The 13,967-nt window shown below is 42.9% G+C and overlaps 2 protein-coding genes across 2 annotated transcripts; both read right to left on the reverse strand.

Annotated features, from left to right (window-relative positions):
- Nucleotides 1–1,043: 1,043 nt before the first annotated feature.
- Nucleotides 1,044–3,597, reverse strand: LOC128089590 (uncharacterized). The gene is given in 2 exon segments (XM_052701192.1): nt 1,044–1,584; nt 1,587–3,597. Coding segments are annotated over 2 exon segments (1,911 nt in total). The 5' UTR covers nt 3,459–3,597; the 3' UTR covers nt 1,044–1,545.
- Nucleotides 3,598–6,531: 2,934 nt separating this feature from the next.
- Nucleotides 6,532–8,806, reverse strand: LOC128089191 (uncharacterized). Its single transcript, XM_052700326.1, has one exon. The coding sequence runs from the start codon at nt 8,540–8,542 to the stop codon at nt 6,644–6,646; it is 1,899 nt and encodes a 632-aa protein (XP_052556286.1). The 5' UTR covers nt 8,543–8,806; the 3' UTR covers nt 6,532–6,643.
- Nucleotides 8,807–13,967: the final 5,161 nt, after the last annotated feature.

The raw sequence follows: 13,967 nt of genomic DNA on the forward strand, positions 1-13,967 counted from the left end.
TTTAATCATAGCATACTGTAGTTTTACATAGTATATACCATCTTTTTTTTCCCCACTAATTTTATTTTTGTATCATTATGTTTTTCCTGTCATTGAAGATACTTCCTTTTTTTCTGAATGAATTATAGATTTTATTAGTATTTGTTTGTGTATTAAAGAAAATAATCAAATTTAAACAGGTTTTATACTTAGCACGCTGTCAGCGCTCAGTCAAGTTAGGGTACTCTCACAGTTTCTTGTAGCATCAGAATAGTTCTCGGATAGTTCTCCTTTATTGTGTTCACCATATATCTTATATATCATTCACTTAGAAGCCAGGAATTCCTGTCCCCCTAATTCGTTAATTGGCCTAGCTTCTCCCATAACACAGTGGTAAAGAATGAAAGTTTTCTTAAGTGTGATAAGATTCACAATGCATACAAACAGAACCTCCTTTTTTCCCTTAGATGCAAACAGATACCATTTGCTCTCTGTCTTACAATCCAAACTCCCAAGGTTTCACAGTGATAGGGTCTATCAAGGAATCTGATAAACTCCGTGCTGACTTGCTCAGAGTTACGTCTTACCCCACAGCATGCTATCAGAATTTAAAATCTTTTAAAATCAAATTTATACCTCATGTAAGGAAAGTAAATTTAATCCGCCTTTTGTATCTTAATGAAATGAGCTTTTAAATAGATCCAAGAATCTTTAAATTAATATTTGAATTCTCTTAAATACATCTGTATGTATTTACATGAGATATTTAGATGTGGTCTATAACAATGAAAAAGAGTGAATTTTTTTTTTTTAATTCTAAATTTTAGCATCCGAAAATACCTAAAAGCATTACTATTCATATAACCTAATTACACTAGCAGTTAGAGAGATGTGTGAAGTATACACATAAATATATGTGTACTACTACTATATACTACTACTACTATATACTATATATAGTATATAGTAGTATAGTAGTATATATACTATATACTACCGTTACAGTCCGCACCCGTTCCGCTTCCCCAGGAGACCGCAGCTTGGCCAATTACTGAGGTGACACCAATATGATGAGCAGTAAAATGGCGTTTATTACCCGTATTAACTACCTTATATAGCTTAATTACTTCGTCTACGCCCCTAGGGGCCTACATCACACATCAATCATTAGAGCAGGGAGGGAGCTTAGCACATCAGACCCCGCGGGGGGGTCTCGCAATTTCGCAGTTGCTGACAACATCTCCCCCTCTCCATGCTCAAAAAAGTATACTACAACTCGAGAGGACCCTAACCGCGTACACCCCGAAATCCCCGCTTTGCGCCTATACATGCCATTGTCCTCTCGGTTAAGCCTTGCCCCGTTACAACCCGATTCGCAAAACATCCTATCCTAATAGCCTATAATCTATCAACTTAATAACAACCTATTTAACTTAATAATCCTAAAATCTTAAAATCTTATATCTTAAAATCTTATATAAATTCTACCTTAACGTTACAACCATCTATTAGCCTTAAGATAAGTCTTACAAGAAACGATGCAGTGTATCCCTATTTAACACTAAATCAAGCTGGGACACTTGCTTTAACAAGCGCCATGTCTTTACATATAATATAACTATAAGAACTAAGCACAATAATATTAAACCTAATATAACAACTACCGGATGCAGTATAAAGTTAAACATTCCCGTTGCTGTGGGAGACCAACCAAAAAGAACCTCCCACCAGTGATGTTCTCCAGCCTTCATTACTCTCTCCAAGACACGATGTATCTCTTTCACGTCATGATGGATGGTGATCAAGGTCTTTTGTCCGTTATCTTTGATGCGATTTAATAGTCGATGCAGATCATCATGTTGTAGAAGCTTCCTTACTAAGGCGAGATTCATTCCAATTAGCGCTGGACGCAAATCTTTGATCAGAGTGTAGTTGGACTGCAGAAGCTGATATGAAATAATAGGAACTGTATAGTTAAAATCACATCCTAAAATGTTAATAAAATTACAAACACAAAGATTTGAATGATTGGTAGTATCCACAATCATATCCCCTATTTGTATGGAATTGCAATGAGTTCTGATGCAAGCACATCCTTTTCCAATATATACAAGCATTGATTTGAACATCCTACCAGGTTGGACCTCAAAGTGACAAATATTTTGTTCAGTGTCAAGACAGATATCTTGAGTCTCAAATATATTACTTTCACAAATAAATCCTCGTTGTTCTCGCATGGCACATGAGCTAACGTCCACAGTTTGCCATTTCTCATTCTTTTGAAGAGCCCATATCCGATGTTCAATTGGATACAGAGTAGTCTCATCATGATTTAATCCTAGAGCTACGATTGGATATATCGTGTATGCTGAAGCATTACTTATCGTCAAAACGAAAGCCATGGCATAATTGGTGACAGGGTCATAGGTGAAGTTAACTAAATGCCACCATGATTGAAACTTCCTTTCAAATCTATTTGCATTGTCCCAAATTACTTTTCTAATTTCAGTGGGTATAGTGCCATCCTCACCTTCTCTCACGATTGTTGCTGCTATAAATTGCATCCACATCTGGGCCTGGATGCAACTGAGGGCTAAAGAGGTGTTACCTTGGACTGCTGAAAGCGCATCCATAATCAGCTGATGATCTTTTCTATCTATCCTTTCCCATTGCGGTAATACATCTGATAAAAGCCATTGACTTGTTCCTAGAGCCGATAGGGATGACTGTAGAGGATGTTGTAGTTTATGTATGTTACTTGTAATGGTATTCAATTTACTCATGAGTATTTCAGTGTCTACACCATTTAAGACTCCTAAACCTGTTCCCAGAATACCGGAAACATCTCTTCTTATTCTTCTAGTTGTATCAAATGACTGTCGATGAAGCCATGCTGACCATCCAGCATATGACATGCCTAAAAACAATGCACAATCTGGTTTGATAGCTGAAACATTAGTTTGCAATAATAACATCACTCGTTTAAGGGACCATGTTGGATTAAAGATTACCTGTTGCTGACCTGTATTCTTTATAACGTACGGTCCAATTTGATAAATTTGTGGAGAGATAACACCCTTCAGTCTCCTAGTGGGAGTTATATATGGGACATCAGTTGTATGTTGATTAAAGAGATCCACCCTAAATTTAAAAGATCGTCCTAGGGTGTCTTGTGTCCAAAGGCATGTTATCATCACAGGTTGGGTTAGGGTGAAATTATACTGACAATCTCCCTGTTCAGTAACACAGGATTTGCGATCCCTTACGCCTGATATAATATCTGTTTTTGAAATTTGAGTAGCCTTCTTGTATTGAGATCCATTTACCATCCAACATTTTACTTCTATGTTTTGCCCAAGTTTACCCCAAATTCGTGGAGATCTGGTGACATTATCCCATCCCCATTCACTTCTGTCATATGGTCTATTTTCACGTAACACTACGGTCAGCAAAGTTAAGTTGTTCACTGGTCCCATCATTCCTGTATATTCTTCATGACCATGCCATAGGTCGCTGTCTGTTATGCCCTCTCCAGGAGAAATAGCTGTAAATAGCAAAAGACACACAGATAACAACACAGGAGAGATTGATCTCGACGTTATCAGTGGCTCTTTATCTGCCTCCTTTCCTGAGTCAGGCTTTGGCTTCGGTCGTGGGTTTGGTGTTTTCTCTTGACGAGTTCCAAACAGCAATGCCTGAAAACAAAGCACTTAGTTCTTGATTACTTCTCTGCTTTCTCCATCATGTCCCACTTACATCAGGTTTAACTTTCCTGGAAGGGACCCACAAAATTTTTCCAGAACTCTTATTTTTTACTGCAGCATAGCCTCTTCCCCATACCAAAATAGACCAGCCTGATTCCCAAATACCACTATCCACCTTGATCTTAACCGGTGGCCCTTCCTCAATAATTCTTGGCTGCCAATGCTTTTGTATCGGGGTTCTTGTGTTATCCCCACGCTCAAAATGATTCAATGCATATAATGCTCGCGCCAAAATTTCCCCTTGTTCTGATACTGGAATTCTTCCTGTATGTCCTTCCCCCTCACCCAGGACACGAATTTTCTCTCTGAGGAGGCGGTTAGCTCTTTCAACAATAGCTTGACCTTGTGAGTTGCCTGAAATTCCTGTAGTATGTGAGATATTCCAACGAGCTAACCACTCTTTAGACGAACGTGACGTAAAACAAGAGCCATTATCTGTTTTTATGTGGCGTGGCATTCCTAGAACCGCTATGGCTGTGGCCCAATGATGTTGTGCCGCTGTAGAACTAGTACGGCTGTGCTGTGTAGCAATAATGACTGTAGAGGACGTATCAACTGTCACTGCGAGCCATTGTCTTGGTGCCATTCGCGGTTCCATCGCAAAGTCTGTCTGCCAAATATCCAATGGGGTGAGACCACGGGGATTAACCCCTGCCCCTAACGCCGGTGCAGAATTGCAATATGGACACATCTGCACAATTTCCCTAGCAACTGTAACAGGAATGGAACATGTTCGAGCTAATGCTTTTGCCCCTATGTGTAATGTAGAATGAAGATCTCGAGCCTCTTGCAGGGTATACACCTGCTTCTTAGCCACTCGATCAGCTATGTCATTTCCTTTTGTAAAAAATCCTGGAACTTCAGAATGGCTACGGACGTGAAGGATGGCAACAGGCTCTGACCTAACCACTAAGGCATCTTCCAATAGGGCTGCAGTTACTGTATTGGGCTGTCCCTCTTTGCCCATACGCAGTAACATTTTAGCCACGAATGCAGAATCAGTCACGATGTTACAGGGTGTCTGAGGCCAAAGGCGCAATGCAACTGCCACAGCTCTGGCCTCAAGCATTTGAACACTTGCTGAACAATCAATTATCACCTTAGACTCCCATTTACCATCCTGAGCTTGCCAGACAGCTACTCCTTGTTTAGTAGCTGAAGAAGCATCAGTAAAAATCGTTGGGCCGTCCACAGGGGTATCCAGTACTCTACACTGCAGTGATATCTGGAGAGGCCTTGCTAGATCAAAAATAGGCAGTGAGTCTGTGTAGCTAAGATTACCACTGAAATCATAGAGAACAAGGAAAACCTCCTCTGGCAAAGGCTGAACATTCCGAAAGGTTCCTGGTAGATATATAATATCAAGGTCCTTTCCAAAGGCCCTTATTGCAGTAAGACGGGCTTTACGTAACAAAAACGAAAGTTGTTCTAACCACGAGGTAAATGCTTTTGTTGGCTGAACAGAAAATAGCCAGTACAATGGGCGAGGTCGAGAGCTAAGGGTATGTCCTATCACAGCTGTAGACCCCTCCTGGCATCTAGTCACTGCGCCTTCTAGTGGTCGGTCTGAATTCCACCTCGCAAGCGCATTGGAGGAACAGGTTACTAGTATTTCTTGCCAAGCAGACTCCATCTCTGGTGTCCACCGTCTCTCTTCCTGAGGATTAGATCCCTTTAGTTGATCATAAAAGGGTTTCATAAGCCGTGGAGGTATACCTAATGCATTTCGCACCCATTGCATGGCCCCCACTAGTTTCTGAACATCCCACAGGGTTCTAATATGGGGTTTAATTTTTAATCCTTCTGGGATCACCGTTTCAGATCCAAACCTGTATCCCAGGAACTCAATTCCTGGTTCTCTCTGAATTTTTTCTTGTGAAATAACAAATCCAGCAGTAGTAAGCACATTAACTATCTGCTCTTCTAGCACTTGCAGCTGAGAATCATCTGGCGCTGCAAGCAACAGGTCGTCCATATAATGAGCTAGCTGACAGTTCGATAGTGACTGTCTTACAGGTTCTATAACTTTGCCTACTACTAGTTGACAAATTATTGGAGAGCAGGTCATTCCTTGCGGAAGAACCTTCCACTGAAATCTTTGAGCAGGTCCCTGATTGTTCAGGACCGGGACAGTGAATGCAAAAGCCTCTCTGTCCTGCTCCGCTAATGGAATTGAAAAAAAGCAATCTTTAAGGTCAATGACCATCAGGGGCCATCCTTCCGGTATAGCCGAAAGTAGAGGTCCCCCTTGCTGAACCGGGCCAAAAGGGATAAGTTGTGCATTGACTGCTCGGAGATCATGTAACAGTCGGAAAGACCCTGATGCTTTCCGAATTACAAAAACAGGTGTATTCCAGCTGCTGAGTGACGGTTCTACATGTCCTGCAGCAAGCTCTCGTGAAACAATCTGCACAAGCGCTGCTAATTTGTCAATAGGAAGGGGCCACTGATCCACCCAAACGGGAGACACGTCCCGTTTCCAACGCAACGGAATCGCATATTGCAGCGCTAAATGATGGACAGTGGCCCTTATCATAAATTTGTCAGTTTTATTCCCAGTTCAAAAAGAAAGTCCCTGCCTAGTATGGATCCTCCTATCGGTGCTAAAGTAGGGAGGATAAGTACATTTTTCTCCATGGTACCATCATCATTGATGATCGCGAGCTCTACTACCCTGTCCGCCTTTCTGGTGGGCACATCGCCCCCCACACCCACGATCGCTCTCCACATAAAAGTCGCAGGCCACTGCCGAGGCCAGTCATCTTCTGAGATAACAGTAATATCTGCACCAGAATCAAGCAGAGCTATAAAAATTACTGTTCTGGGCACTGATGGTGGAAGATCTGAATCCACGTATGACATCTTAACCGTAACGATTGGTCGTTCCTCTAAATCCATAGTTAGTGCCACTGTGGGTGTTGTGCTTTTGGCCCAGCTAGAGATGACGGGAAGGGGTCCTGGGCCATCGGCACCCTCCCTCTCCTGTTTCCCTGTAGCATACTTTTAATTTTCTTACACTGACGTGCGACATGTCCGGCTCCGCCACAGAATTGGCACCGCTTCTCTAGTCCTTGCCCCATCCTCATAGGGCACTGCGCCTTAAAATGGCCACGCTGCCCACATTTAAAACACGGGCCTTTATCCCTTCCTCCCCCAGCTTGAGTGACTGCCATTATCGCGGTCTTAACTGCAGAATTAACCGAAGTAGCCATTCCTTGCATGGCAGCTGCTAATCCCTCATTAGTTAATGGTGCGACCTTTTGATGATCTAACACATACTTAATAAGCTCCCCTGGGGAAGTTAAGGTGCCCGGTGCTGCTCTGATGATTTGTTGGATGTCTGGCAATGATTTCTGCTTAAGACATTCCATTATGACTGCGGATTGGACCTCCCTTGGGAGATCAGATCCCTCCACTGCATGAATTAGACGATTCGCAAAATCAGAAAATGACTCAGAGGGGCCCTGCTTTATGTCTGCCCACGGAAGCACAGGTTCCGCAACCTTAGCTAATTCTCGCAGGGCTTGAAGAGCTGCAGCTGTAACGGCTGCCAGCTCTCCTGCTCTGAGCATCGCTGCTTGGCCCTCCGGGGATCCCACCATTCCATCTGCCCGGCCCTGGAGACGTGCAAGATTAGTTCTATCGCCTCTGCGCTGGCCGTTGGCTGGATGGCGGGGGTCACGGGTGGCAGCAGCCACCACAGCTTCAAGTAATCTATCCCATTCATCATGCCACAGGGTGTATTGTACGGGCTCAAGAATAACATGCATAAGGTTCACCACATCATATGGCAAAAGACTAGAAGCCATAAGAGCTTCCACTGCTGCCATAGTGACAGGGGAACGCAGGCCTTTGCTCTTAACTAAATCCGCAAGACGAGTAACCGCTTTGGAATCCAGAGGAATCCAAGCTGGACCCTCTGGTCTCATCACCACTGGCAAAGTGAGAGCAACACCTGCTGGGTCTGCAGCCCGTATGTCCTCCCTCACTCGAGCCCAGTCAGCGAGGGTAGGCGGGCCCCATGAAGCTGTCGATACGGGACCACGCCCCTCCTGGGCAGATCCTGAGGCCATCTCCGTCGGAACGCCCCCCCCACAGCAACGCTGTGCGGGACAATCCACGCCCCGTGGGGAGTGGCTGCAGCAGCAGGCAGAATCGGACAGTAGGTGAGTCCCGCCCCCACTGTCACATTCCACAGGTGGTATCACAGCTCCCCCAGACATCTCTCCTTTCTCAAGGACCCTCTTATCAACTGTGCTAGAAGTTGTACTGCTTTCCTCCACCGGCCCCCCTTCCCCGTTATCTTTACAGGGCTTAAGTGAAGGATATATGCTGCGAGCCGGGTACGGAGGTGGGTCCTCCTCTTTATGGTATGACCGCTCCTGCTTCACTTCGTTCTTCTTTATCTCCAGGGTTGTTGTTTCTGGTGGGGCCGAAGGAGTCAGCGCCATCTTGCCCTCCGGCGAATCTGTAGGGGAGACAAGACCCCCCCCTGGCCCTAACCCCAGCAGCTCCTTAGCACGGTCACCTGCGATCTTCTCCTCCTTCGCTTTCTTAAGAGCTATTAAAATCAATCCCCACACCTTAAACTCTGCTGCTTTCTGAGTAAGCATTGCCCTCTGTGAGAGAGCGGCAGTAAACGAATCCCATTTATCAGAATCATATAAGTCAGAAGGGGATGATAATAGCCCCTCCTTCTCCAGCAACGAAAGCGTTGCCGAAATCTCCTTCTTAGAAGGAACATTTTTCCCGCAATAAATTTTGCATGCATGTAAAATCACCTTTATAACGGCTTCCATAACGCCTCCGGCCGAGCGTACACCTGGCCTCTTCTGGCGTCTTTCCCCTAGCGTCCTAGGGGGATCTTGGCTCCTTTTCCCGAGCCTCCCGCCTGACGAGGAGTAATGGCCACCTCCTCCCCGTCCCCGGGCTTCCACTATTCCGCAGATTTGAATTTACCGCCACTGCAGTGGGCTCCTGCTTCCGGCAGACAGCTGACTCACTCCCAGGGATCACGTCGGGGTCACCACATGTTACAGTCCGCACCCGTTCCGCTTCCCCAGGAGACCGCAGCTTGGCCAATTACTGAGGTGACACCAATATGATGAGCAGTAAAATGGCGTTTATTACCCGTATTAACTACCTTATATAGCTTAATTACTTCGTCTACGCCCCTAGGGGCCTACATCACACATCAATCATTAGAGCAGGGAGGGAGCTTAGCACATCAGACCCCGCGGGGGGGTCTCGCAATTTCGCAGTTGCTGACAACATACTACTACTATATACTACTAGATATATGTGGAACAAATATACATTGAAAGAATTATAGACATCAGTTACAGAGAAGTTTTTAACTGAATTAGCTTCTGAGATCCAAGTGGAAAGGTAGGTTAATGGTAATGTGATATGATAATGGCTGCAAAAAAGTGAGAAGTGTGAAAAATATGGGCACTGCTACATGCTACAGCATCAGGAAAGTACTCAGGAAATCTGAAACCGATTTGAAGGCTCAGCCCATGCCAGAAATTTTACAGTGTGTGTTGTGTTCCAGGGTACAGTCAACATATAACATGCTAGATTTCAGAGAATTTCTAGTATTTTTAAGATGGAAAATGCCATAAGATACAATAGATTTTCTATTATGATTATTGATTAATTTACATTCTTCCTTTTATGATCGAAGTTTACAGATGCAGGGTTGTAAATACATGGGTTATATTTTATATCTCCCTTATCAGAAACCTCATATACGCAGATATGGGATAGATATCAGATGTAAGAATAAACTTGAAAGATGACACATTTACATTTTCTGAAATTACATACGAATTTACATTCAAAAGACATAGCAACAAAAATATCAGTTGGTTTATACACATTCTCTGTGGTATCTACCTTTCTATTACCTGTAGCAAGTACATTTTATGTAACTCAATGAATGATATGCAGAAGTATTATTACTGTCTTGACGCATCGTTAGGTAAAATTACCAGTATATGGATTATCACATCTGTATTTCACAGCTCCAATTGTCTCCATTTAAATGCACATAACTTATTCCAGCAGGTGGTGAATCGATTTTAAATTAAATCATGGTCTGGAAAAACAGGAACAGTATGACAGAATTACTCTTTTTGTTTGTTTGTTTTGTTTTGTTTTGTTTTGTTTGTTTGTTTGTAATAATATTTAGTGTTACTTTTTTTTTTTCCTTTAAACAAGATAAATATAGTATTTTCATATTTTATTTGCAAATGACTAGTGAAATTCAAGGAAACTTTGCAAAGTGACTCCAGAGGGTTGCTCTTTTCGACAAATCAAAGCAGTTAAAAATACTAATAAGTATCCATAGTAATTAAGTTGAAATACACATTAGCTGTCTTCACCTTGACAGAGAGTTCATTGAGTAACCACTCACACAGACTTTTTGTCTGTCAACTACTTTTCAGAAAACTTTGGTAATAAAGAAACATTCAAATATTTAAGGGTGAGACTTTTCACTCAGACATACATTTCTAGAAACCTGACTACTTGGAGTGACTTTTACTTCCCATTTTGTAGAACATATGCACGTAATTTTTGAAGTATGAGTATTTGTAGTACAGGTCTTATAATTAGAGAAATATATATGGTGAAAGGGTGATAAAGGAGTGTAAGAGCAAAGGGACTAGCATAGATGGAATGATATTTTAAAGGAAAAATATTTATCTGTCTCCAAAGAGCTAGACTCACAGGAAAAACTCCATAAGGAAGGGATCTCCAACCAGAGAGTGGCAGTCAGAAATAAATGAGGTCTAAGAGAGGTGGAGTCAGGCTCCACCACTTCCTGTGACAAAGGTGAATTGCCTTCACCCGTACTTCCAGGGCTGACAAAGTCCTTTCCCGAGATGCTCAATCAATGGTTCAGGCTGCGACTCTGCAGTTCTGATACAACAGGTAAATCAAGACTTAGCTGAATCTTGTAAATCATTGAGTGGATATGAGCACGAGGCACTTGGTTTAGCATTTTAGCAGTGGCAATAGCAACAATGGGTCAAGTCTGCTGCTGCAGATGTTTACAAGTGTTGTACAGGAGCTGATGAGTCACAACCTGAAACACTGACTGATCACCTGACACAAGGACTGGGTGAGCTGTGGGAACACAGGAGAAGGCTAGGTGTCTCCTAGATCCCATTTAAGGGCTGACTACCACTGGGGAAGGATCTCTTTCTGGAGATTCCTCCTTTGTAGACTCTTACAATGAGCCTGAATCTTCCTATATGAAGATTCTTCTCTGTTTCTTTTCATTTCACCATGACATTCTTTTGCACTTTAACACTGCAATACCTTTCCCAACTGTAACATTTGGCAAGCCAGGCAGGCTCAAATGGTAAAAATGTCTTTCCTGGAAATCTTCAAATGGGTTAAGGCAGAGAACATTACCCCCCTAGGTAAAACCATCCCTGGGTGGATCCTGGGATTTCTGGCATCACCTTAATATGAACTGGCAACTATAATTGAAAAATGGGGTCTCCTATGGGTTCCTGGAAGTATTTTTTCCCCATCCTGCATGCCAGATTATTTACATGAATTGAACAAATATATATATTTTTTACAAAAGAACACCAGCTATCTGCCTCCACCATAGTATGGCCACTATCAAATGCTTTAAATCAGGCCAAAATGACAACCAATACTTCAGAAAATGAAACTCAACTGTTATAAGATTGGATTGAAAAACTAGAACTTGGTGTACTAACAGGGAAAAAAATCAAGCTAAAATTTCCCAATAAAAAAAGGTCTGTAACATTTCATTAGATGATACCCAGGCTCCTGAAGAAATGGATCTGGTTGATTCAGAAGATAAGACTTCTAAATTGGATCTTGGAGCTCCATCAGTGATGGATCTCTTTATTATGGTCCCATAATAACTCAAAAAATGAAAAAAATACAAGATGAACCAACAGTGGTGCCTCCTGACCAGTGGGCCCCTGCCCAAACACATTTGCATGTACCAGCCTGTCCTTATACAGCGACTGAATTAATGAATTTGATCCCGCAATTGTGATAGAAGTACAGAGAAAGCGTACCAACCTGACTTCTGAGATTATGGGGTTCAGGGGCAGAAAGTGCCATACTGAATAGACCAGATTTCCAAGCTGGCATCCAGTAGTTTACACCCTGCTCTTAGACAGAGATTATATGCTGCTGTCCAATATACCAATGAAAACCACTGAATGATAGATTGGTTGACTGCAGCATGCTGTTTGGCTTGCCTCATTAAAGCTGATATACCATTGCACACAGGTTTATGGTCCTCCATGGAAGACCTTCAGACTTGTACTTGTAAATTAGGTATGAGAGAAGCAATATATGAGAAAACATTTGAGAGCCCAGACCTGGCAAAATTTATGGTGGGAATGAGAGGCCTGATTTTACAGCAAGCTCCTTCCAACCTTTATGGAACTTTAGTTTGCTAATACTAAAGCTAATACTAAATCCCATAGTGGCCTCAGAGGCCATTATCCAACAAGCTGGTAGCTGATTTGGGGAAAACAGATCTCCTAAGAACAAGGTGTAATGTTCGAATGGTATAAGAAGCTGAATTTCTCCTAGTTAAGACCAAGAAGCATGCCCCACAGGAAACCCTGATTGAGCTACATATCGGTATCCCGGAAACAGATGTTTAATGATCTCATACAGCCTGGAATTGCCTTTACTAAGGTTGGTAGGCAGTCCAATCATGTTTTACTTCAATTGTGGATACAATGACAAAATGATCAGAAATTTCAAAATACTTCCTGAAGATCGGGAGTATGAATAATTCAACAAATGTCAACAAGGAATTGGAATTTAGAGGATTTTATAGTCCCTAATAGAAGAAAAAAGCCTCTGCAAGTGACGTGGGCTATGATGCCTGAGCCACCCGGGGGAAAATTCCTGGGCATGAGACATATTATGGTATGACAGGGGTTGTTAGTTCCCCAAGGGCCTCCAGACAGGACTGGAGGCCCTATGTTGAGCTCACAGTTTTTTGGTCTTGAAAGGACATACAAGGAATTATGCAATTAGTAGACATGGTTGCAGAAACATCAGTAATTATGGAGATCTAACTAAACTCAAAGGGAATAGAATGATGTTGGTAACTTGGGGGCAGACCATTCCTGTGACCTAGATATGGTTGAAACTGGGGGTTGGGCCTGGGTCTCCTGCCCTGGGAGTATAAACTGTCTTACTGCCCCAGTCCCAGAATACATCTTGGGCATAGACACTTTATGTGGCTCTCCAGACAACTGTAGGATAGTTCAAACTTTGACAGAGGTACATAAGTGTCTGGGTGGTGCAGGCAATGTTGAGCGGCCATCTGAAGCATGAGCCTGTTCGCCTGCCAGAACCAAGCAAGATTACCAATGTGAGACAGTATAGGCTTCTTTTACAGCGCTACTCAGTGCTGTGAAAGATAAGGTTCATGCATTCCCAGTCCCTGCAACACCAAAGCAGCTGTAGGAGTTTTCTTAGGTATATTGGGAATATTGGTGTTCCTTTATACCTCATTTAGCACAGCTGCTGAGACCATTATACAGTCTCATGACAAAAGGAGCAACTATGGGACTGAGGGAGAGTAGAACACAAGGCTTGCCAACGAGCAAAACTGGCAGTTAAACAAGCAAAGGCATTGGGTATATTTGATCCTACCCTCCCAGCTGAAGTGGATGTTCACATCACTCAGGATGGCTTTGGCTGGGGCCATTGGCAACGCCAGAGTTCTGTTTGGATCCCTTTTGGTTCTGGTTTCAGGTCTGGCATGGAACAGGAGAAAGATATAGCTGATTGAAAAACAGTTATTGGCTGCCTTCTCCACATTACAGGCAGTAGAACCGGTAACAACAAACAGCTGAAATCACAGTGAGGACCATTCTATCGATTCGGGGGTGGTTGAAAGATGTGACTCATCTTCCTAAGACAGGGGTGGCCCAAGCACAAACGGTGGCACAATGGGTCACCTATCTCAGCCAGAGGAGTAGCCTATCTTCATCTCGTTGAAAGAAGAACTCAAGAAGATCCTATCTCAGCCAGAGGAGTAGTCTGCGTTTATCACCACTGAAAAAACTCCAGAAGATCCTAAGCCCAATGACATATCACAGTGATTGGCAAGAAGAAACAATTTGGTTGCTTCACTGGAGAGGAGACCTATTCAAGAAGGGAAATATCCCATCCTTGAAGATGCCTGTTATATGGATGAGT

The sequence above is a fragment of the Tympanuchus pallidicinctus genome, unplaced genomic scaffold (assembly GCF_026119805.1).
Source record: "Tympanuchus pallidicinctus isolate F22 unplaced genomic scaffold, pur_lepc_1.0 scaffold4, whole genome shotgun sequence".
Taxonomy (NCBI): Eukaryota; Metazoa; Chordata; class Aves; order Galliformes; family Phasianidae; genus Tympanuchus; species Tympanuchus pallidicinctus.

Excerpts from the sequence above, each read along its gene's own strand:
- LOC128089191 (XM_052700326.1), bottom strand. The coding sequence starts at position 8,542 with ATGGAAGCCGTTATAAAGGTGATTTTACATGCATGCAAAATTTATTGC.